The following is a 26450-nucleotide window of genomic DNA, read 5'->3' as shown; positions in this document are numbered from 1 at the left end:
AAAATGTGGACACGGCGACGAAAGGCAGCTGACAAACACCTGCTGTATGATCCACAGAGTTTCAATGTATGTGTAGAGAAGAGCCTGTGCTATTCTTTGCTGGTTTAGTGACTGTGATGATTGTTAAGGACAAATGAGATTAGACTTTTAAGTAATTTATGTGTTGGACTTACTAGAAGCAAGACATGTTCATATTTTCTGGTGGTTATTAAACCAACCCTGTTGTAAATGTATCTTATTAGAGTCTAATGTTTGACAACTTGGTTGACTTGCACGAGTTCGAATATTTATATGAGGAATGGTGAATTTGTTTCTTGTGGAAGTTGAAATATACCATGACTGAATTAAAAGTATTCTTCGAGTACCAGATTATTTCAAGAGTAGAGGGAGAGTGTGATAAATTCCCTTAACCAGCATTATTCTTTGGAGAAGAAGTTTTTGGAGATTGACGTGGCTGGCTATCCAGAGAAGAAGATCAGCTGTGTATACCAAGTAAGTCAACGTATGAGAGAGAGGTGGGAAGTTTGCAAATGAGCTCCACATCACTTCTTGTTGTTTAAAGCATTAGAACTTGGCGACCGGTGAAAAAGGACCAAGAAAAATGGGAATTAGAGACAAAAATGAGAAAAGTGGATGTTGCAGGTTGCCACAGCAACCGAGTATAACCAGACGAGAAAACCGTACAAAAAATTTGTGAATGCAACAAAGGGAAAGATGTAAGGAAGTAATAACATTAAAAGAACAGAAAGAAGACCTCAATGTATTAGACTAAGAAGAGATACGATGAGAATAATTCAACTAAGAAGATCCAGTGTGGGGAGTATACAGCTCTCGCACACATCGCGCCGACGGCAATGCAGAAACCAGCAACCAACGACACCGGCACCAGATGCTGTTAACCAGTGCTGATTCCACACCTGCTCACCAACGCAGCCTAAAACTCTACACTGGGTAAGTGTAAAACTATAGTTGTTTGAGTATAAAGTTGAAGAAACTGTTCAGTAGACTGTATCTGTGTATTTATTATACTTAGAATTATTTTTTTAAATGCTTACTAGATCTAAAATTGGTAAAACCATGGAAAACATACAGTTAGTTGGAGAAACTTCAGAACCACCCATGGCAATGAAAGTGAGTAAGGAGGTGCCAGACCGGTCGGAATTAGTGAATTTGATCAAAACTTAAAATGGTAAAATAAATGACCAGAGGACAGATTCAACTGCTCAAAATGCTTCTTTAAGAAAGGAACTAAATATAACTTCAAATGCTCAATGTTTTAAATTAGATTCAGTGAATACCCAATTAAATAATAAATTGGATGTTCAGAATGAAACTTTAGGATTGTTAAGTGCTAAAGTAGATGAACAAAGTAAGGAATTTAGCCATTTACGTGAAGGCATGTGAAATTTGAAAACTGAATTTGATGCTTTAGCTAATAAAGTAGAAAATTTTAAAATAGATTTGAAAGGTGAACTAACTAGTTCTTTAAGCAGTCATGTAAATCACCTGTTCACTCACTTTAACCAGAGACAGAATGAGCAATTTCAGGATTTGACAAAGAAGTTAGAATTTGATATTGCAGATAAATGTAATAAAGTAGAATCTGAACTTAGTGAGAAGTTAGGATCATTTCAAAACGTTTGTAATGTTGCATTTGATGCTGTAAAGCAAAGATTGCACAATTTAAGAGAGAGTGTTGAATAACAGGATAAGTTAATACCAATAGTCCAAACACAAATTGCAGGCATTAACACTCGAGTAGATAATGTGGAAATAAACTTTAAAGAGAAATCAGCAAACTCAGACTTAATAAATATAAGTAGTCTGGAGGAACAGGTAGAGGAAATAATTGACCGAAAAGTTGCTGCAAGAGTAATCTCTGAGAGCGTATCTCCTGTCTTATCTTATGAACTCAATGATACCAAGAAAGGTATGGATGAATTATGGAAAGAATTCAAACTTATTCAGGACTAGGTAGATAAAAGGATGACTTCTCCTAACTTGTTATTTACTCGTGAGGTAATGACGGATTTACAATAATGCACAGAAAAACAAATATCAGATTTGTGAGATCTGAAGTATTACAATAATATGTGGGGAACAATGAGAAAGTATTCTGACTGGCGTTTAACGTGGGTGAAGTACTTAGATAAGCCAATGGGAGAAGAGGGGTTAGTTCGAATTTTAAACACACGTGTACCTATGTATGCAAGAAAAGACATCTTGTGTAGCAGCTGGAAAACAGTAGAAGAATTGTACTTTGTGGACACACTTGATGCCTTAAGTAAGGACCACATTGAGAGCATACACCAAAGTGAAAATCAGAATTACAAAAGGAATAGTAATAATTATTAAAAAAAAAAAAAAAAAAAAACTCATGAGGCCAACTTAGCTACAGTACACCAGTGCAACAGAAATAATGGCAATGATAATTATCAGAAGAAGCATCGAACTTCGAATTTAGGTCCAGTAACTTCACAGGAATTTGTGCCAAGAAATAATAGAGCACAAAGTAATAACGTAGTACACCGATTTGGTAACCAACCAGTGATTACTAATAATGAGGAAAACACAATGCGATCTGGGTCCGAGGCCAGGGCCCAGGTCGTAGAGATACACTAGAAGGCCTGGTTCATAATAAGTATGTTAATTTCACGCACAAAATACCTACAAAAGAATGGTTGTTACTAGAAGAACCAAGCTGGACTACCAGCAATTCACAACCAATAATAGCAGGAACTATGGAGACTTCTGAAGTTAACATATTTATAGACTCAGGGAGTGAGGTGCCACTCATTTCTAGCATGTTCTTTAACACGTTACAGAGTATAAACATTACTTACTTCTGTTACCAGTAACTGGAGTTTACATAGTTGGCATAATCGGAATGAAAAGTAAGGTTGTGAAACATGAAACCCAAGTGACCTGCCACATCAGAAATATTAGATTTCATCAAAAACTTTTAATAATAGAAAATATTAATAGGGATGTTTTATTTGGCCCAGATTGGTTATTAGAATTTAACATCATTTTGAATTTTGAGGAAAATCTTCTTTGGTTTGGTAAAGATGACAGTAAATATTGGATACCATTTGTAACTGATAATTACATTGCAAGACAAACAACTGAATTTCAGTGTTTACAGTTAACTGCTGCAGCACGATTGTCACCAGAGATCTATAATGTAAATCATGTATCACATCAAGTTAACATACAAAACAAAGTAAATGAATCTCTAATACTAACCAGTGAACAAAAACTAGATTTATATAAAATTCTAATGGAATATGAAGTAGTATTTTCAGATCATCCCAGTAATATCAGCGATTACATATGTAAGTTTAAAATAAAAGATGACACTCCATTTTTTGTAAGCCATATCCAACACAAAGAATTTTGAAAGAAGCGTAGATTTTGCTAGCTGTAGTCTCAATAAACAGGAAATTGACAAAATGATTGACAACAATATAATAGAATGTAGTTCTAGCATCATGAATAACACTTTAGTAGTGGTAAAAAAGGTTACAGAAAGTGTGCAATTAGTGCTAGACATGCATACATTGAATAAACATATAGAGACAGAACAGGACAGACCAGTTAACATCAATGAATTGTTATCCAAATTTGAAAAAGCAAGGTTTTTAAGCACGATGGACCTGATGGCAGGATATTGGCAAATTAGGCTACATCCTGAATCAAAGAAGTATACAGCGTTTCTGTTTGATGGTAAATCGTATCATGTCAATGTGTTACCGATCGGACTAAATATTTCAGTATCCATATTTATATGTGCTTTGGATGAGGCATTAGGAAGAGATTTATTGAAGGATTTAATAATATATATAGATGATATCCCCATAATCTCAGCTAGCTGGGAAGAACATTGTCTAGCCTTGAGTAAGATCGTGAAAAAATTTAAAGAAAAAGGTATTACAGTGAAATTGTCTAAATCGCACTTTGAGCAACAAGAGCTTAAGTTTCTAGTGCATATTGTAGGGGCGCAGGGGCTTAGGGCATATTGTAGGGGTGCACTAGTTTAGACTGGATCCTGAGTGCATAAAAGATGTTAAAGAATGTCCACCCCCTAGAAATGTAAGACAGTTGAAGGGATTTATAGGAATGACTGGATACTATAGATGGTATATACAAAGTCAAGAACTGAATGACCCAAGAATTTAAATGCTTATTAAGAAAGGGAATACCGTGGGTTTTGGATCAAGAGGCAAATTATGCTTTTGCAAATGTAAAAAGAGCACTGGTAGAATCGCCAATATTACATCATCCGAGTATGGGTGAGCCATTTAAAATTTCAACCGATGCATCTGATTATGGTATCACAGCAGAACTTTCTCAAGGAGAGGGGGGTCTAGATAATGTAAATCATAGATCCATAGATTTTGCTAGCTGTAGTAAACATGAATTAAACTACACAGCTACTGAAAAAGAACTATTGGCAATAATATGGAGTATCCAAAAATTCCAAACACTAGTATGGGGGTCAGAAATCCATGTCTATACAGATCATCAAGCTATATCATTTTTAATGAGTAGTCGGTTGTTACCATAGTAGATTAATGCAATGGATGTTGTTTCTATAGGAATGACATTAGGATACAGTATGTAAAAGGTTATGTGAATATTGTACCAGATGCTTTGTCTAGGTTACCAGCAGGCAAGGAAGAGTTAAAACATATGGAGGGACCCAGTGTAATTTTTGCAATTAATTTTATGACAGTAGAATATCCACACACCAGGGTACAAGAGATGGCCCAAAGAATAACAGAAAACATCCTATTTTATAGAAATGTTGTCTATGTGTATCATGAATTCCTTACTTTCTAATCAAACAGGAAAGTGGAAAATTATGGGGTATAATTTGTTTTGGAGAGACAGTATAACATCGCAACATTGGCACATTTGTATTCCAAAGTTAATGGAAGACAAAATTGTGTGGTATATTCATACAGGATATGGACACTTTGGAATAAAAAAGTGTATAGCTCATATGAATAAGTTCTATTATTTTAAGAAGCTACGACATAAAGTAGCATCTTTAATTAGGACCTGGGAAATCTGTCAGACGGTGAAAGAGAGTAACACTCATATTAAATACAAAATGTATACAGTTATTCCTAAATCATTACAGGATCTTACAGCAGCAGATATTTTTGGACCAGTTCCTAAAGGAAATGGAGGAGTGGCCTACATTTTGGTCATCATAGAGTGCTGGTCAAAATATGTTAAGGTATATCCTATCAAAACAGCAAATACACAGACGGTTATACACTGTTTGCAACAGTACTTTCTGGAGGTGGGAGAAACCAAAACAATTTCTAACAGGTAATGAACCACAATTTGTCAGTAATGAATTTAAAGAATTTATAGCTTGGGAAGATATTCATCAAGAATTAATATCCAACTATAACCTGTCCTCGAATCCGTGTGAAAGAGTTATGAAAGAAATTGGGAAATTATGCGGCACCTACTGCCATGAAAAGCATACTTTATGGGCAACGAAAATTAAAGACTTTGAACTTGTTTTAAATGAATTACCACATTTATCAACTGGATTAACACCTTTGGAAGTAATAGGCAAACCGTTTGTAGGAGAACCTCTCATTAAATGTATTACGTGGCCTGGACAACTTACTGTCAACTATGAACTGAATCAGGAAATAGTTTCTAGAAATTTAGTTGAAAAGGCACAACAAAGAGTGAGTAAGTATAATGAGAAAGCTGTAGAACCACAGTACAAGGTCTCCTTGTAAAACAGCATCTTCAGAGCTTTACCTTGAAGAAAGAGACACATAAGTTTTTCCAAAAGTATGAAGGACCATTCCAGGTTCAAACGGTAATCCATCCCAAGACATTATTTTTAGTGGGTCCTGCAACTGGGTCAAAAAAAGGAAAGTACAATGTAAAGGACATAAAGTTGTATATCTCCCAGGCACATTAACGTTCTGTGTTAATGGACAGAGTGATGACCATTGGATACCAAGTTGATTTCGGTGTTTCTTCTGTAATAAAATTTTCCTGCACCAAATTCCCCCAACTTCTTACACTATTCTATCATCCCCCACTTAGAGGTTATTGGAGAAACATACTACTATGAAATTGTGATTACGTCAACCGAAATTGCTCCTGGTATGTGACTGCATCGTCCGCGGTTGTTAGAGGGTTGTTCCCACTAGGAATTTTGACTGTGTCATCCTCGGTTGTTAGAGAGTTGTGCCCACTAGAAATCTTGATTGCATCTTCCTTGGTTATTGCAGGAGGCCCGTACCTGTCTTCATGACTAGTCCTGGCTCGCCCCAACTTATCCCGACTTTACTAGGTGGCGGCATGATGTGGGAATTGGTACGCGTATTATCCCTGAAATAAGATAGATTAAATCTGCCTAGCCACCCATGCTCTCCCGCAGTTTCGATTGTAATGTCGACAGCAGCCAACATGGTCTCCATGTATAGTTAGGTTTTATTTTTACCTGAATTTGTCCTTATAAGTAATCTTTTCACCAGTTTTCTGTGCAAATGTGTGGGCAGAAGTCTGGGTGAAATCAACATCATTAAATTTGTATATTCTATTAATAGGAATCATAATTACAATGATTACAAAAATGCTTTTCTTGAAAGCTGCCTGGTAATCCATTTTTCCTCTCGTAGTTCAAAGTACACCATTCTCACACTGAATGTAAAATGATGGAAGTAAAGTCATTGAAGCATATTTTTCTTAGTAAACTGAATAGAATATTATTTTTGTGGAAAATATAATACTGTGTGGCTAATATAATACTGTGTGGCTAATTAAATGACTGTGATAATGGAATCTATAATTTTATACTTGGCACAGAATATTTTATACCTTTTATGAGATGTGATGTAGACGGGAGGGTTTGTATCGATTTCGAAAGGGGGTAGGTAGTGTAGGTAAAAGCATGATTTACACTAACAGATAAATCATGACTGACACAAAACACACATCACACCTTTCAAACGACCCTCTGAAACAAGTGTGCTTGATTCTTCACCATTTGCCGTTTCCATGGGGTTGCTAAGATTTTCTTTGGGGGCTCAAGGGTGAAGGTGGAATGTTCCTCCTCCAGCTTCTTACTCAAATACCGGTGAGGTAGGGATCCTGGGGAAGGGGGGTGGGAAAGGTTTCCTGTCTTTGGGACTGTCTTCTTTCTCTTCTTTGATTTTAGCAACCATATCTACCTTTTTTCCTTTCTTACTTCTCGTTTGAGCACCTATCTATTTTTTCTTCTTTCCATATTCATCTACTTCTATCACAGAAGTCCTTCCTAGTATCTGTGATTTCCAATAATCTATAACTTATCATCAGATAAGAAAGCCGAAGAATCAGACTACACAAAAACTCTTCCACATACACACAAAGAAATATGAATACACAAACTATATATAATTCAAGCTTTCGCAACCAATGGTTGCTTCGTCAGGAAAGAGGGAAGGAGAGGGAAAGACGAAAGGATGTGGGTTTTAAGGGAGAGGGTAAGGAGTCATTCCAATCCCGGGAGTGGAAAGACTTACCTTAGGGGGAAAAAAGGGCAGGTATACACTCGCATACACACACATATCCATCCGCACATATACAGACACAAGCCGACATTTGTAATGGCAAAGAGTTTGGGCAGAGATATCAGTCGAGGCGGAAGTACAGAGGCAAAGATGTTGTTGAATGACAGGTGAGGTATGAGCAGCGGCAACTTGAAATTAGCGGAGGTTGAGGCCTGGTGGGTAATGGAAAGAGAGGATATACTGAAGGGCAAGTTCCTATCTCCGGAGTTCTGACAGGTTGGTGTTAGTGGGAAGTATCCAGATAACCCGGATGGTGTAACACTGTGCGAAGATGTGCTGGCCATGCACCAAGGCATGTTTAGCCACAGGGTGATCCTCATTACCAACAAACACTGTCTGCCTGTGTCCATTCATGCGAATGAACAGTTTGTTGCTGGTCATTCCCACATAGAAAGCTTCACAGTGTAGGCAGGTCAGTTGGTAAATCACGTGGGTGCTTTCACACGTGGCTCTGCCTTTGATCGTGTACACCTTCCGGGTTACGGGGCTGGAGTAGGTGGTGGTGGGAGGGTGCATGGGACAGGTTTTACACTGAGAGCAGTTACAAGGGTAGGAGCCAGAGGGTAGGGAAGGTGGTTTGGGGATTTCATAGTGATGAACCAAGAGGTTACAAAGGTTAGGTGGATGGCGGAAAGACACTCTTGGTGGAGTGGGGAGGATGGATCTCATTTCAGGGCAGGATTTGAGGAACTTGTATCCCTGCTGGAGAGCCACATTCAGAGTCTGATCCAGTCCCGGAAAGTATCTGCCACAAGTGGGGCACTTTTGGGGTTCTTCTGTGGGAGGTTCTGGGTTTGAGGGGATGAGGAAGTGGCTCTGGTAATTTGTTTCTGTACCAGGTCGGGAGGGTAGTTGCGGGATGCGAAAGCTGTTGTCAGGTTGTTGGTGTAATGGTTCAGGGATTCTGGACTGGAGCAAATTCGTTTGCCACGAAGACCTAGACTGTAGGGAAGGGACCGTTTGATGTGGAATGGGTGGCAGCTGTCATAATGGAGGTACTGTTGCTTGTTGGTGGGTTTGATGTGCACGGATATGTGAAGCTGGCCATTGGACAGATGGAGGTCAACGTCAAGGAAAGTGGCATGGGATTTGGAGTAGGACCAGGTGAATCTGATGGGTGGGTTCCCACTAACACCAACCTGTCAGAACTCCGGAGATGGGAACTTTCCCTTCAGTATATCCTCTCTTCCCATTACCCACCAGGCCTCAACCTCCGCTAATTTCACGTTGCGCTGGTCATACCTCACCTGTCATTCAACAACATCTTTGCCTCTGTACTTCCGCCTCGACTGACATCTCTGCCCAAACTCTTTGCCTTTTCAAATGTCTGCTTGTGTCTGTATATGTGCGGATGGATATGTGTGTGTGTGCGAGTGTATACCTGTCCTTTTTCCCCCTTAAGGTAAGTCTTTCCGCTACCGGGATTGGAATGCCTCCTTACCCTCTCCCTTAAAACCCACATCCTTTCGTCTTTCCCTCTCCTTCCCTCTTTCCTGATGAAGCAACCATGGGTTGCGAAAGCTTGACATTTGTGTTTGTGTTTGTGTGTTTTTTATTATGTCTATCTACCACCGCTATCTCATTTGGCAAGTCACAGCATCTTTTTTTAATATATATATATATATATATATATATATATATATATATATATATATATATATATATATATATAAACAAAGATGAGGTGACTTACCGAACGAAAGCCCTGGCAGGTCGATATATATATATATATATATATATATATATATATATATATATATATATATATATATATATATATATACAAACGCACACACAAATTTCAAGCTTTTGCAACCCAAGGTTGCTTCATCAGGAAAGAGGGAAGGAGAGGAAAAGACGAAAGGATGTGGGTTTTAAGGGAGAGGGTAAAGAGTCATTCCAATCCCAGGAGTGCCTGTGTCTGTATATGTGCAGCAAACACTCTGATGAAGTGATGAGTCATAGAGTAGTGGGACTTGATCATTATGTGTAGACATAGTATCTACTAAGATTATAGAAGTTGAGAAGTGGAAGAGAACTCTAGAGTATTAGAGGAGGTACTAAGAAGTGAGAGTGAAGTGAAATAATAGATTTTATTTTTACCAGGAAATATTTAATTATAGTGTACATAAAGATGTACACTAGGGCAATGAACCATCAGGCCTACTCATAAAGGATAAGGGGGACATACCCTGCATTTGCTAAGGATGTAGGGCAGGCATACCTACATAGAGATAGGACGACTTGTGGCCTTATGAATAGGGATGTTTTATAAAGGGGCGTACTCACCAGAATGTAAGGAAGAAGTGCACACACAGGGTCAACCCACATGTAAGGTATAGGTACTGATCCTAGGGGAAAAGGACAGTACCGCAACTGAAGTCACACATTTAATAGGAATTATTCTGGTAAGTTTGAATTCTATGTACCACTAGCTTTATAATGTTTTATGTGAGTTTACAAGGGTCGAAAAGAACACTTTCATTTGCCCAGAATTCCTCCAGACTACAAACTACTATAAATAATGATACTAGTACGTAATAAGTAAAAAATAGTACAATGAATAAGAATAAAGAATAAAATACTCAAGTGTGGTGAATACCTGGAATTTATAACTGGATAAAGAGCAGAAAAAAGAAAAAAAATGGTCCTCATGATTATTAGATATTGAAAGAGCTAACTCCAACAATGATTGAAATATCCACGTTTTATAATTAGAGTAAAATAAAAAAAAGAAGGAATAGCTAAAGAATAAGGAAAAGGGTATTCACAGTTATTAAAAGAACAAGGTATACTGTTGAAATATGAGTTGTTATTATATGTGATATAAATGTTCATAAAGATGATATGTAAAATATCCCATGTTTGATCTGAGGGGGGTGGGGGGAATATGTAGTGCTTCAAGAATTATTTCCATGTAAATTCTAGAACCATTTGGCCTTCCTCCATTTCGAACCCACAATATTTTAAGTGGAAGTGTAAGAGAGACGAATCTGACTTACTGCACATTGCATGTTTGTGTGTGCAGGTCTAAAAACAGTCACGAGCAAAATGTGGACGCGGTGGCTGAACGGCGGCCAACAAGTACCTGTGCTGTACAATCCATAGAGTTTCAGTGTATGTGTAGAGAAAAGCCTGTGCTATTCTTTGCTGGTTTAGTGACTGTGATGGTTGTTTAGGACAAATGAAGAAGTGAGATTAGATTTTTAAGTAATTCATGTGTTGGACTTGCTATAAGCAAGACATGTTCATATTTTCTGGTGGTTATTAAACCAACCCTGTTGTAAATGTAACTTATTAGAGTCTAATGTTTGATGACTTGGTTGACTTGCGCGAGTTCGAATATTTGTATGAGAAATGGTAATTTGTTTTTTGTGGAAGTTGAAATATATCATGACTGAACTAAAAGTATTCTTCGAGTACCAGATTATTTCAAGAGTAGAGAGAGAGTGTGATAAATTCCCTTAACCAGCATTATTCTTCAGAGAAGAAGTTTTTGGAGATCAATGTGGCCGGCTATCCAGAGAAGATCAGCTGTACATACCAAGTAAGTCAAAGTATGGGAGAGAGGTGGGAAGTTTGCAAACCAGCTCCACATTGCTTCTTGTCGTCTAAAGCATTAGACTACGCCCATGCAGCCATGGCAATACATCCACTTGGATTTTGCATGCCCCTTTCTCAAGGCAAATTTGTTAACTTTTATTGATGCATATTTGCATTATCCATACATCATCTATTGCCATTCCACAACAGCAGAGATCACTGTAAGAGCTCCCATGAAGATCTTTATGATCAGAAGGGACTCCCCCCCCTCCCCCCCCCCCCCCCCTTGCACTCTGGTGACAGATATTGTGCAACAGATTGTATCCCAAACATTTAATGATTTTTGTTCTAAGAATGACTTCCACCACAACAAAGCACCACTGTTTCACCCCAATAAAATGGAGCGGCAGAATGTCTAGTTCGAATGTTCAGAACTCAAATGAAGAAATATGTTGGGGATGCCCAAAAGGACAGTACACCAGCACTCTTTCTTAGCACTTTCAAGGCCAAATCTGTTGGAGAGAAGAGCCCAGCAGATTGATTGCATGGTTGCCAGTCATGTACCCAGGCACACCTGTTGAAGTCGGTCCCCCCACCAGCTTCAGCACCAGTGTCACTGAGATTCTGACTGTGGACCCCAGTAGGGGCCCACATCTCTGGCCAGCAGGAGCACTGGAGTCCTGCAGTCATCCATAGGCAGCAGAGAGTGTGCAGTAGGTGGCAAGCAGAAGGCCGAAGAAAAAAACCAGCTGCGAATCTGTGTGGAAATCAATGTCTGACACTCTTGTTGCTACTACTTTTTACACCTGCACCACCTCAGAATTTGGATCTAAGCCATCTGACATCTCCAATAATCATCCTAGTCAATGAACCCCATCTGATCCTTCGTTCTGCTGTGTACTCACCCTCCCACACAAGGGCACTCATCAGCTGACTTTTCCAGTATTTCACTGGACCTCCCATAGCCAGAGCTATGGGGGAGTCTATTGTGGGAGGTGCAGCATAAGGATTTGTAGGAGCCACCAAAGCACATTTCCACCTCAACTTTCTGGGAGCTGGATAGCCATATAGCTCCAACCCCAGTGCCAGAGCAACCAGAGAGCCATTACACGTTCAACCACAGTTGAACTGTTTTTCCAAAGGGCAGTTCCAGCCTTATCTCATGTTTCCACTGGCAGGGATCAGTTCACCACACAGGATTCAGCAGAGCCCAATGACCTGGATGCCATGGATGTCAGCTTCATGGGGTCACCTCAGCAGCACACAGCACAGAGGGATCTGGTGGCTGATGGCTCATCATCATCTTACCAAAGGAGGAGTAATGTGATAACACACCCATGTTAACACCCTCACTTGTCAGCACCTTTTTCATCACTAAAACAGCCACAATTTGGCCCACACTAATTGCATTGTCATTGCTGGTCCAGGAGGCACCAGACCAGCACTGCACACCATCTCCACTTCCACAGTGCACCTATGCAGGCCACCACTCTTGGGTCACCTGCACTGTCACTAGTCTGAGCATGGGGACCAACACCAGACAGCGCCACCACTGCCCTCATCTAGGCCTGTGCACACTGACATCAGTCAGCACCACCGCAGCTCATTGAGACACCAAGTATCAGTATATGAGCCAGAGAAGAGACCGCTTTTGTGATTCTCTTACTTGCACTGTTATGACTATTACTAATACTCTGCTCTTGTGAACTAAGCTTTGCTACAGTCTTGGACTCCGTTTTTGGTTGAGGTCTTTGATCTTTTATTTGTAATGCCTGTGGTGTACCATGAAGTTTGTGTTGTTATTAAACTGTCCAACTATTGTGCATACTTTTCCTGTGTGCTTGGATGCCACAGCTTCCAAGATATCCACTATGTTTAAAACATGAAATATTCAGTCTCTTATATTAAATTGTTTGCATCAAAGATGTATTTTCAGTGCATCAACACCATTAGGTCTCCATTTAATTGATACATTAGATAACTTGATACATGCAAATAGGTCATTAGGTGTAGATTTAAAATAAAGAGTATGTGGAAAAATTTCTTTACTCTTTTTATAGAAACATTATATCAAAAGAAGATCAAAAGAATTTTCTCACTTACTGATGCATGTAATCAGTTACCAGTAAAAATGATCTTCATTCACAGTCACACTGAAGAACAAACTTTGGTGGTAGGGGTTAAGACTACTGGTATGGGAGATTTACTAGAGGATATTTAAAATGGAATTTACTATCTAAATCAATGTTGACTATGAAAATTCAAGCAATATAAAAATTCATTTCTGCACTGTTACATATTTTCTTTGTGTTCAGTTCAGCTTTTGCAATATCTCTGTCACTTGTTCCATGATAATACACACTGTATACTGAAGTCTTACAAAATATTATTTGTTATCACTGAAATAACACCCCCAACGTTTATGTTGCTGTTGTTAAATCTGTATCACAGAAATATCAGTTGCTCAGTGATTTCTCATGTCACAAATACACTTATAATTTTTTGCCTGAAATAATATTATACACAAAAAAATAAAAAAAAATAATCTCTGTTCTATAATCTAGATGGTATAAGTGAAATATTTACCTTGTTCTTGAATTCAATAATTGACTTCGTTACCTGAAAAAAAAAAAGTTATTTATAAAATTGGCAAAAAGGTAAAAGAATGCTTTTGATGTCACTCAGTTGACAATAATAGTAATCATCTTCAGGACTTCATTTGCTTGACAAGATAGAGGAAATAAAAAAAATAAAAAAAACATTATAAATTGGTTATGGCTGGTATACTCTTTAATAACACTGCTGACTGCCTCACAAAAATTATAACAACACACATTAAAAAGTTATGTATCAATAAAGATTCAGTAATTAAATTGTTATAACATTTTAACACTTTTAGAAATGAAAAAAATCTTATCTGCTCAAGTTGTGTAGGGCAGGTTCTTCAATTGCAGAACTATAGTTTTAGGTATGTAAAATATTGACACTGACCCAGAAGGTGAGTGTGTTAAACTGTACATCTGCTTAAACTGCTTGAATGTCAATTGCTTAATTCATTGTTGAACGTTTTTACAAGCAGTCATTAACATCCAATAAATAATAAATTATTAATAATGAAAGGAACAAAGATAACCACTCACGTGATTGAAAAACTTTGCTGGGCTTTCTGAAAATCTCATTATTCCAAGTAAAATAACAAAACACACACACACACACACACACACACACACACACACACACACACACACACAAACTGCTACTTTCTTCCAGCCAACAACATTGCCTGCTGCTGCAATTTGCAGATGGAGTGGGAATAAGAAGGCAAATAGGGGAAGAGAAGAGACAAGGGAATTCAATAGTAATGTGGCACTGATGAATACGCCCTGACCTATCTGTGGGTTATGGGTTATGCTCGTGGCACACAATGAAATAAACACACAAGTAGTGATATGAGGAGAAGGTAGGAGATACAGAACAAAGGATTACCGTGGAGAGAAAAGTAAGAATATAGGTTAACTGAGTGGAATGGGAGGTGTGGGAATGGGATTGCTAGGATCTAGGCCAGGAGAGTTGCAGGGTCAAAGGTTGTGTTCTATGGACTGTTCTCATCTATGTAAATAAAAGAAGCTAATATTAGGAGGGGGCCCAGATAGTATTGTGAAGCAGCCATTGAAGTTGAGCACATTGTGTTCAGCACAAAGTTCTGTGATCAAGTAGTCAACTTAGCTCTTAATCATAATTTTCTGGTAACCATTCATTCAAGGTTACAGCTGATTAGCAATTATGCCACTTAATAGGCTGTGAAGAATTTCCAGTAAAGTCGTTATATGGCCTGACTGCTTTTATAGCTGACCCTAACACTGGTAGGTTGTGACAGACCTGTAATAGCACATAATTGTTTGATGTCTAGGATAGGTCTTGCAAATTGATGGTCTGCAGGAATAAGACTAATGTGGCTAGTGGTTGGGAGTGTATGTTATATAAGTATGAGGATGGAGTGGAATATTTTGTAGAGTGGATGGACATGGGATACCACCTTGGGAGAAGAGTGGGAAGGATGTTCCTTGTTTCAAGGTGTGGTGAAAGATAGTTGAAGCCTAGGTGCATGGTGGTGTTGAATTGCTCCAGTCTGGTGTGATATTGGTTAATGAGAAGTATGCTCCTATGCTCCTTTGCAACTGATTTGTAGGGGAGTAGAATTAAGGGCATATGTGGATATGGCATGGGAAATCTGTGGACTGTATTTGGAAGGTTTTGCCTGTCTTTGAAGCCTTAGTACAACCTTCAGAACACTGGGCAAGGGATTGCTCGTCATGACAGATGTGATGTCCATATGTGGCCAGACATTATGTTTTGGTATGTAAGGGCTGGTAGCTATTGAAGAGGAACTGTTGTTTATTGTTGGTAGGTTTAAGATAAACAGAGGTTTTTATGGAGCCATTGGAGAGTTGGATGTCAGTTTCCAGAAAGTGACACATTTCACTGAAGAGGGAAAATTATGATTGATTGGAGAGAAGGTGTTGAAGCTTTGAAGGAATGAGGGTAGAATGTTTTGGTTCTGGGTCCATTCCATGAAAATATCATCAAATAGCATGAATCACACAAAGGGTTTAGGCTCTTGGATGGCTAGGAACATTTCATTTAAGTCTTCTGAACATACTGTCAACTGAGGAATAATGCAACTGTCCATGGCCATGACATCAGTTTGTTATTCTTCTGCTCTGGGTAGAAATGGGGTGTTTTAGATTTGTTTTATTTGTTCAAAAGTACAGCTGTTGCCAATGTAGTGAACATAAGATTTGTACATCACTTAACTTTATTATACCCTTTCTGTTTTCATACAGTGTTGCTATGCAATAGATGAACTATATTTAACTTCATCCTTATCTCTATAATATTTGTGTTTCTCATCTGTTCAACCACATTTTTAAATTAAGCAGTGCTTTTTGGAAATTGACTGATGATATTCCCTGGTAAACTGTTCCATTCTTTTAGTGCTGTACTAATGTAATAACATTTGCCTCCATTGTTGTTCCTTGATTTCCTACTTATTTTATCCTGATGGCCTTTCTATGTGTTATACAGGGTGAAGTGAAATTCGTGCACTTGGGCTTCGCAGCCCAACACCTCACATGCCAGCGATAAAAAAAAAAAAATACCTCTCCCAAAATTTCATCTGGTGAGTATATCTTGCAGAAAAAGGTTGTTAAAGAGTGACAATCTGGCAACACTGTAACCACATCTATTGTGACTACCTCTGTCAGCACTAATTTAGTTGTACTATGCAGTTGGTGCAGTATATAAAGTTCTGGGTTAGCATGCAGGAGGTCGAGGGTTCGATCCTGGAGGCATACATTTTTTATTTGGAAAATGTAGTCCAGGTGGTACGGTATCTGGCATCTTAATCATCAACAGCAAGTGCAGCAGGACCCTAGAAAACATTTGCACTTACCTACTACAATTGTAGAAAGGGAAGAATGGTCAGCTTTGTAAGAAGCCCTTTCCACATTGTGGGTGTGAATTTATTCGCACCACTTCATGTAGTAGATATGAAACCTGCTTTCTTTGTACCTTCCTCCAATGGTCCCATAGATTAGTACCAACTATTATTCTTGCCTCATTCTGGTCCATTACAATTTATTAGGGCCTTAAGTTACCAGTAGGGCTAGCAACATGCTTTGTGAATAATGTCCAAACTCGGCTACTATTTCTACATCTCTACATCTACATCCATACTCCTCAATACACCTGACGGTGTGTGGCGGAGAGTACTTTGAATACATCTATCGGTTCTCCCTTCTATTCCAGTCTCGTATTGTTTGTGGAAAGAAAGATTGTTGGTATGCCTCTGTGTGGGCTCTAATCTCTCTCATTTTATCCTCATGGTCTCTTTGCAAGATATATGAAGGAGGGAGCAATATACTGCTTGACTCCTCGGTGAAGGTATGTTCTCGAAACTTCAACAAAAGCCCATACCGAGCAACTGAGCGTCTCTCCTGCAAAGTCTTCCACTGGAGTTTATCTATCATCTCCGTAACGCTTTCGCGATTACTAAATGATCCTGTAATGAAGCGCACTGCTCTCTGTTGGATCTTCTCTATTCTTCTGTCCACCCTATCTGTTACGGATCCCAAACTGGTGAGCAATATTCAAGCAGTGGGCAAACAAGTGTACTGTAACCTACTTCCTTTGTTTTCGGATTGCATTTCCTTAGGATTCTTCCAATGAATCTCAGTCTGGCATCTGCTTTACCGACGATCAACTTTATATGATCATTCCACTTTAAATCACTCCTAATGCCTACTCCCAGATAATTTACGGAATTAACTGCTTCCAGTTGCTGATCTGCTATATTATAGCCAAATGATAAAGGATCTTTCTTTCTATGTATTCGCAGCACATTACACTTGTCTACATTGAGATTCAATTGCCATTCCCTGCACCATGCGTCAGTTTGTTGCAGATCCTCCTGCATTTCAGTACAATTTTCCATTGTTACTACCACTCGATATACCACAGCATCATCTGCAAGAAGCCTCAGTGAACTTCCAATGTTATCCACAAGGTCATTTATGTATATTGTGAATAGCAATGGTCTTACGACACTCCCCTGTGGCACACCTGAAATCACTCTTACTTTGGAAGACACCTCTCCATTGAGAGTGACATGCTGCATTCTGTTATCTAGGAACTCTTCAATCCAATCACACAATTGGTCTGATAGTCCATATGCTCCTACTTTGTTCATTAAACGACTGTGGGAACTGTATCGAATGCCTTGCGGAAGTCAAGAAACATGGCATCTACCTGGGAACCCATGTCTATGGCCCTCTGAATCTCATGGATGAATAGCACGAGCTGGGTTTCACATGATCGTTTGTATGCGTTATCACCATGGTCCCACTGATTATACCTTTCAACATTGAGTCTGGTGAATATGCTGCTAGATATCCTCATTGATGCCATCCAGAAAAAATGTGTTTCGTCATCTGGAAGTGTACCTTTGGGAGGCAGATTGTCTCTTTCCACCATTACTCGACAGAGGTCACCCACAGACTCACTGTACCCCAGCTGCTGAGGAAGCTGTTCTGGAGGTCATACACCAAGAACCTCAGCAAAGTACACATAGCATAGCAAGGGAGCTGTGTGTCTTGCAAAGTATGGTCATTAACGCGCTGCACGAGCATGGGCTGCCCTCCTATCATTATGCTTTCACGCAATACCTGCATCCTGCACATCGTCATCAGAAAATGCAATTCTGTGAATGGTTCCAATAACAACAGGAAACCAATGATAACTTTGTGAACAATGTAATTTGGTCAAATGAACCAGCATTCACTTGTGAGGGTGTCTTCAATATGTACAATGCCCACCATTGTTGTGAGGTTAACCCACACATCACCCACAACTGTGGATACCGAGTTCACTTTGGTATCAATGTCTGGGCCGGAATATTGGGCAAAAGGTGGTTGGGCCATACATGTTACCTGACTGGTTGACGGCATGAAGGTATCATACATTCCTCTCAAACTATCTGCCTGATGCGCTGGAAGATTTTCCACTACATGTTCAGCAGGGGATATGGTTCCAACGTGATGGTGCACCTCCACACTCTGGAATTAATGTGCGACGGTATTTGGACAGAACATTTCTGGGGAAATGGCTCGGTTGTGGAGGTCCAGTTGTATGGCCACCACTTTCACCTGACCTACATTCCTTGGATTTCTTCCTGTGCGGACACCTGAAAGTGCACATGTACTCTACTCTGCCGACAAATGTGGAAGAAATGGTAGCGCATCTTCATGCTGCTCTTGTTACTGTGGATGCTGTATGATCCGGTGAATTGCACAGTGTTTGGATGTGGAGGGAGGTCGCTTTGAGCGTCTGTTGTTCTGAGGACAACGTATTCTGTTGTGAAGGTCATGCGGTCATTAATATGGACATTGTTATTGTCATTGGTTGCTAACATGCTATGTCTGAACACTCATATTACATGTAGTATGAATGATGGGTACATGTTGTGTTATTGTACTGTATTGTAATCTTTAAAATTTCGAGACTGATATTGTTTTTGTAATTATTCTGTCCTATGACAGGTCATTTGTTTCAACTGTCTATTTCTTATTTGTCTAACTACGTGTTTTTTGTGTTGAGCATTAGAAAATGCTGTAAATTTAGGATTCGTGTGACCTAAGAAATGGTGTATATTACAGAATAAAATGTCAAAATGAAATTAGCAAATAAAAAAAATGTGCCCCAACCCAGGATCGAACTCTTGACCTCCTGTTTGCTAACCAAAAACTTTATACACTGCACCAACTGTACAGCACAACCAACATGTGTTGATAGAGGTAGTCACCATACATATGGTTACAGTGTTGCCAGATTGCCACTCTTTAACAACGTTTTTCTGCCGGATGTACTCGCCAGATGAAATTTTGTCAGAGATATTTTTTTATTGCTGGCATGTGAGGAGTTGTGCTGCAAAGCCCAAGTGCACGAATTTCACTCCACCCTGTATACCCCAACAAAGACTACATCTGCAACTATGTTGTGCAAAGTACTGTATGTGCATGCAGAGTGTATGTTCCATATTAAAGCATTTTCACATTACACTGTGTGTGGGTACAGGAAGAATGATTGCGTAAATGACTGTGTGCACTGTCATTATTCTAACGTTGTCTTTCCAGTCTTTACAGGAGCAATGCACAGGTGGTTGTACTGTTTAGCTACATTTATGTTTTGCTGCTTGTTTTTAAAACTTTGTATGTAGACTTCTGTAAAGTAGATAGTGGCTGTCTTCAAGTGTAAGCAAGTTAAGATTTTCATCATCTCCATAAAACTCTTTCATGGGTTGAAAAAAAAAAAAAAAAAAAAAAATAAGCATTTTGTCGTATACATTCAATATTCCCAGTTAACACAGGGCTGAGCAATATTCTAAGATGGGTGACAGATGCATTTTGTAAGCTGTCTCCATAGTAGACTGATTGCAGTTCCTCAGTTTATGAACTTATGTCTAACACCAACTTTACCTATGACAGAACATATGAGACCATTCCTTTACATACCCATACACATTGTTACACAGAGATATTTGTATGAGAAGACTGATTACAAATGTTACTCTTTGACACTGTAGTCATAGGATATTATGTTTTGTATTTTGTGAAGAGCTCCTATTTACAATATTGAGGTCCAGTAACAGTGAGCAAGTGTGTATGAGTTGTTGTGTGAATTTGTGGGAATGCTACTTCTGAAGCAGACCTGTGTCTGAAAGCTTTGAAATATTTCTAGTATTCATTTTTGTTGTTCCCGTCTGCAACTTGGTGCCTACTCTACTTGTTTTAGTTACCCTCTGTAGTTTGGTAATCTTTGTAGCTAGAACCTCCTAATGGTCATTGATACCAGATTCAACATGGACATTTTCAAAGAAGTTACATCAATCTATTTTCATAAATATGCTTCCCAAATATCTGTTCTATGCATCGTTTTACAGGTTGTCATGAGATGCTCACCACTTACTAAATTGTAACTATTCCAAGAAATTTTTGGATGACTAAAATCTTCTCCAGTGATTACAGTATATTTTTGAAAGATATGTACTAGCAAGCTTGGTTTTCTGTTACATTTAGAGGTAAGCCTGGCTGATGCCAGGTGGATAACATTATAAATTTGTGCCCAGTCTTGATTCTGAATCTTGCTCAAACTATGTCACTTGTGGTTTCTATTAGCCTATATGCTACATATTCTTATGCATCTTCACTCTCATATACTAACAAATTCCTCCAAATACAGGACCTCTTTGTATGATGTGATGTATGACATGATCTCATTGCAGTTTTTTAATCATTTCTGTGGCACTACTTGTCCTGTAGTCTCCCATTAAATACATGTCTCTCATTCATTGTGCTCACTATCCCTTGCAGCATACTTCAACTGGGAATTTACAAGGGGCATGTAGTCTATCTCCTGTTTGCCCTTGCTTGTACATTTTACCTCATCTGCATGTAGCCCAAGGTGTAGTTTCCTACCATGTGATGTCACATCAGGTATTAACATTGTTGTCATAGGGTGATGCTCTCTGATCCCAGCTTGTACTTGTATCTTACAGCACTCCTGCTATTTGTGTAGGTGAGCTAATCAGTCTTCCTGAATGTACTAACATCTGATTTCTCTGGATCTCATTTCTGAACATATCTAGGTCTTTCTGCATTATCTCACAATTTAGCAAATTTTAGTTTCTTATACATCATCTACAAACAGTCTTAATTCAGATTTTATCCTGTCCCCAGTATCATTCACATGAAGTGGATACTGCAGTGGCTCTAAATTACTATCTTGTGGTACACCTCTCTCTGTCATCACTATCTTTGATATGAAGTCTCTCAATATCACCCTGTGCTTTCTGTTGTGTGGAAGTACTATCCCCTACCACACTAATCTTGCATCAGTACCCAGCCCTTGTAATTTTGTTAGCAGTACCATGTAAATAAAGCTAACAAACCTTTTATAGTGATCAGTGGCTATACTGTAAAGTTACCCTCTCCTATCAATTGCTTCTGATACATCTTCAAGTATCTGCCAGTTCAGGTTTTTCTGAACTGTTCTGATGCTCTACCATGAGTCAGTTAACTTGTGTCCATCATGCTGTTCTTTTTTGTATATGATATATACTTCCCATTACTCCTATCTGGTTCTAAACATTTGAGCAGTATCCTAGAACTAGTCACATGAGTGTATTGTAAGCACTCTCTAGACAGGCTCTATTTTCCAAGTATCCTACCAGTAAAATGAAGTCTGCTATCTGATTTACCTGTGGCTGAGCTTATGTGATTTTTCCAAGTTGGTAACAGACAAAACACACTGCCACACAGTTGCCCCATGGCACAGTGGGTATTTATTGTGATTAAGAGGGATTATGTATTGCAGTAGCTATACTTACCTTATTTTAGTAACATTGCAGCTGCAGCATGAACTTTTGGCTCTACAAATGGTTCATTTACATATGTAACTTCATAGATTAGGTTCACATTTCTTTTATAACACAGGCAAAAACATCACCATGATTTATTCTTGTTCTCCATAGCTAGATGCCAGTTCATAATAACACAATAAACATAATTTTAATTCTTTGTGGTTAAGTCATGCCACATTTATGAAAACCATCCTGCAGTTAAAGTTTTCCAGTTAAGTCTGAAGTTCAAATAGGTAGACTGTTTTAAAGGCCACACATTAATTTGCAAGATCATTAATGTTTGTGCTTGGGGGTTATCCACTTTGAGTAATTTATTTAGTAATGTAGTGTGTGATATGGGGAGCAATCACATTCAGAACAACTTGTTACACTGTTTAAACTGAATTGTTCAAGAGATTGCCTGTTATAAGAAAAAATTCATAGATGGAGTATGGGAACAGATTTAACATTACATTATTCATATTCAATACACATTTTCTTACAATTTCTCTGAGTGATCTTAGTGCAGTGAATCACTTTTTATTGCCAGAAAATTTAGTCCTTCTGTCCTGCAAAAAACAGTACTGATATCCATAATGCTCATGTAGGCTTTGTTGGCTGAAAGCTTATTTTGTGACAGTCTATTTGTTATGCCTACCTGCAACTCAATATTAAAAAATTGCAATATTAAGTCAGCTGTCACTTAACAGCTTGTCCAGGTGATAATCTGTTTTCTGTATTAATGAACTGTGTGTAATGTGGTTGGTGTATTTAATCTGTGTTAAGATCTTTTTATTCTTTTACTGCATAAATAATAATCTTGAAATTATAATTCTGTTATTGTGTGAGACATTGGTGATGTGTGAGGAGTGGCACAATTATTAACTCTTATAATGTAGTTTTGAGTTAATTATCCAATCAGTTAACAATAGTGCTGTTATAGCAGCTGGAGTGTGCTACATCAGTGAAGTTACACATGCAACACAATTGGGTAACATTAGTCTAAATTTACTCCAGTGGTAAATGAGTCACAAGGGCTCACTTAGTCAGATCTTTGTACTATTATATGCAAATTTTGAGGACTTGTAGAATTATGTATAGTGCCAAACAAAAGTTACAAATATTTGCTGTTGTCTCTAGGCTGCTGGAAGGTATCAGAAAGATGACCAACATTTCTTTAAAATCAAGTATCCAACATGTTTTTCAAGTCTGTACAGTTCCATGCCAAATTCGTCAATATCATTCATGTTTCTTGCTTGCATATCAGTAGAACATTCAGAATTATTGGATAAATGACAATATTGTAAAAGCAGTACGTACAGTAAAAGATACATCAGGATCCCAGATGACAAAGTCAGCATCCTTGCCCTCTGCAATGGACCCTTTCCTATTATCTAGATGACACATCTGTGCTGCACCTTTGCAGAGAAATCGTGCCGCATCCAGCAAACAAAATCCTCGTTTACGTGCTTGTGTCCAGAAAAGTGGTAGTCCTGTTGAATTTTGTTGTGGTCAGTAAAGTTTGTGACTATATGATATCCTTATAACTATTGAAGCAAGTAAGAAGCACTTTCTGTTTACTCAGTGAGCAAAAGATACAGGAGCATATGCTGAAGTAATGGATTATCTGAATTCATTGTGAGTTTAAAATTCACCATGCACTTTGATATAGTTTTGTAATTTGTAAGTATTCTCATGATGTAAATAAGATGTTACAGAATATTTGACAGAATAGGCAATATGACATCACAAATGCCTTTCAAGGAGCAAGGAATTTTGTATCTGGGAATTGCTCTTGATACTTACTGTGCTATACATCTTAGCCACTTAGCAGTCTCAGCTTGAAGGCTCAGAGCTTCATTCAAATTTCTGTAACTTTTACATTTAAGACTTATTGTGACCTAAACTACAGTTATCTTTGCTTACTGTTTTTAATATAGTATTGAATGTCTGATATTTATTTATTTTTTGTCATATCCATAAACAAAATACGTTGTAAGGATCAGGTGAAATAGTATTATCTGTACTGATAAACGTACATATAAATTACTAAACCGCTAAACTGGAATGAGGCTGCAATTGCAGTTTGCATATCTAACAGCCTCCAGGACGAAAAAATTTACATTTTCAATTTTTCTCATAATTATTCACTGAATTTAAAATGCCTTTGTAATCTACTCATTAAGAGGTATAATCTTATGTCAGTATGTTAACATAATAAGAAGAACACTACAGTCAGAAGTAATGTGTTTGTCTTGAGGCAGTGCAACTGGCAGCATCCAAATACCTCGACTATATTCATCACATATTTGAGAATGAGAGCACTGACTCACTTCCAACATAATTTCAATCCTTTGAAAAACTCTTTCTCACTGACACCAACACAAAATGATAAAAAGAAAAAAAAGTTTATCGCTTACTACATTTTCACAGTTTGTGCAGTCAAACTTCAGCATCAGGCATGATATTTTAATTTATAATTTATTTGCTACCAGTTCTGTTTCCAACACAGTTTGCAGCCAGTGTCCACATATACTGCTGAATGTACATGCAAAATTATGTTATTGTGCAACACATAGTTCAGGAGATAAGATTTCATGAACATTAAGATGAATGAAAAATTAACTTTTGCTTAAAATGGAGCACAAATTACCCACACTATGTTCATCCAGTGTTTCATAATGAGAGCACTTAGTGGCTTTCAACAAACTTTAAGCATAATATCAAAACTATCCTAATACCTTTTCATGCCTACATGTTTAAAGTCAAATATTGAACACATTAACTCATTTGTAGGTAATCAGATGTTTGGAACTCTTTTATACATGGGACTTTGTAGTTGTTTAGTAACTAGGGTATTTAGCAAATTATAACTTTGTGCAATGATATGCTAAGCTCGTTTCATCTTAAATGACAATTTTGTTTACATCCTTTATGCCATGTGTACTTCTATATGTAACTTCTATTTCTTCTTGATACAGTAATTGGACTGGAGTAGGTTTTAAACTGTAGTGAACATAAAGTCATTTATAGTATAATAACAGTTTTCTATAAAAAAATTGAGATATTTTTCAGAAAATATTTTTATTGTTTTGTGGCAACACACTACAGTGTGTATGTGCCTGCCACTTGTCTGCTTCGACAGTTGTCAACAGCCGAGGACAAATAGCACAGTGCCAGGTTGGGCCTCAAGCAAATGCGATTCCAAGAGTTGGAGTTTCTGTCTGCCATGCACTTCCATGCTGCAGCTTTGGGTTTTCCCAGAAAGGCACACCACAGAAAGTGCTCCCTCGCCAGCACTTCCAGCGCTGATGCCTACTGACTCACATCTTAATTTAAATGGAACAATGCTTTTCTGAGTGTTAAGTCTGGAGTGTTTTATTTTAGAAGAATGAACATTTGACAGCTTGCCATGACAGTCTCCAGATTGGTATAAGTGAAGGAAAGACAACACTGGTGAATCTTTACCACACACTTTGGCCAAGCTGTAATTGCTGTTATCTTCAAGCATTATCAAGAGCTAGTGGCAGAGTGCTTCATTTACTCTTAATACAGAGCAAGTTTTGCAGTTGATCCTTATGCATCACCAAGCAACTTCATTTTCACAGTTTACTACTTCCACCTCATGGAATCCCTTGTACTAATGTTTATGGCAGTGTGGACTGTATCACTCTTGCCATGCAGATTATCAAAGGAAAGAACATGTGCTCCAGTTTGGGACTTCCCTTCCAGTGATAACTAGTCAATTTCTTCCACACGGTAAAAGATTTAATCATATTGCCTTGCTCACATTTTAATTATTTGCCTGTTTCTTTTGTGTCTCATGTAGGTTATGGTATTAGTGTGTAAATATACCCTTGCTGATGGCACAACATTTCCCTCACTGCTGTAGCAAGAGTATTTAATTGTATTGTTTCTGGCACACATGATTAAGCTTAGAGTAAATTCGTCTGTGGTCACTCTGTCCACCTTCTTTTGTATTATGTGTGTGTGATAGTGTTTTGTGGTCACAATAACACTGTGTGTGCACAGTCTGCATATAACTGTGCTGACATGTTTGTCTAAGTTAAGCAGACCACCATGAGGATGTTCACAAGTTATAGATTGTGTAGTACCTTTTCAATACGGTTGTGTGGGATAAAGGGTGCTCACAGCTCATACTGCAAACACCCAATGTGTGTCACCTACCACAACTTGGTCATGGTTTGGCATTTGCTCTTTGGTAAGCCAGGTACAGGCACCTTCTTGTAATCATGCTTATGCCAAAGGGTTATATTGCATGATAAGGATACCTTCAACCTAATATTTAATTTTGCTTTGGTTTGCACACCAGATGCAGGTGCACGCATATATTGGTG

The 26450-nt window shown here is 38.3% G+C and overlaps 1 protein-coding gene across 2 annotated transcripts in view; it reads right to left on the bottom strand.

Moving 5' to 3' along the window:
• The window catches only part of LOC124789739 (allantoinase), a 253013-nt gene that overhangs the window by 20360 nt on the left and 206203 nt on the right, over window positions 1-26450 (bottom strand). For both annotated transcript variants that reach the window (XM_047257193.1, XM_047257192.1), the window contains exons 10-11: window positions 23413-23585; window positions 13725-13757 (exon numbers count right to left, since the gene is read on the bottom strand). In XM_047257193.1, coding sequence (XP_047113149.1) covers window positions 13725-13757; window positions 23413-23585 — 206 coding nt within the window. The remainder of the gene's footprint in view (window positions 1-13724; window positions 13758-23412; window positions 23586-26450) is intronic.

This window comes from Schistocerca piceifrons, chromosome 3 (genome assembly GCF_021461385.2).
Source record: "Schistocerca piceifrons isolate TAMUIC-IGC-003096 chromosome 3, iqSchPice1.1, whole genome shotgun sequence".
Classification (NCBI taxonomy): domain Eukaryota; kingdom Metazoa; phylum Arthropoda; class Insecta; order Orthoptera; family Acrididae; genus Schistocerca; species Schistocerca piceifrons.
This window is presented reverse-complemented; position numbering and strand designations above follow the sequence as displayed.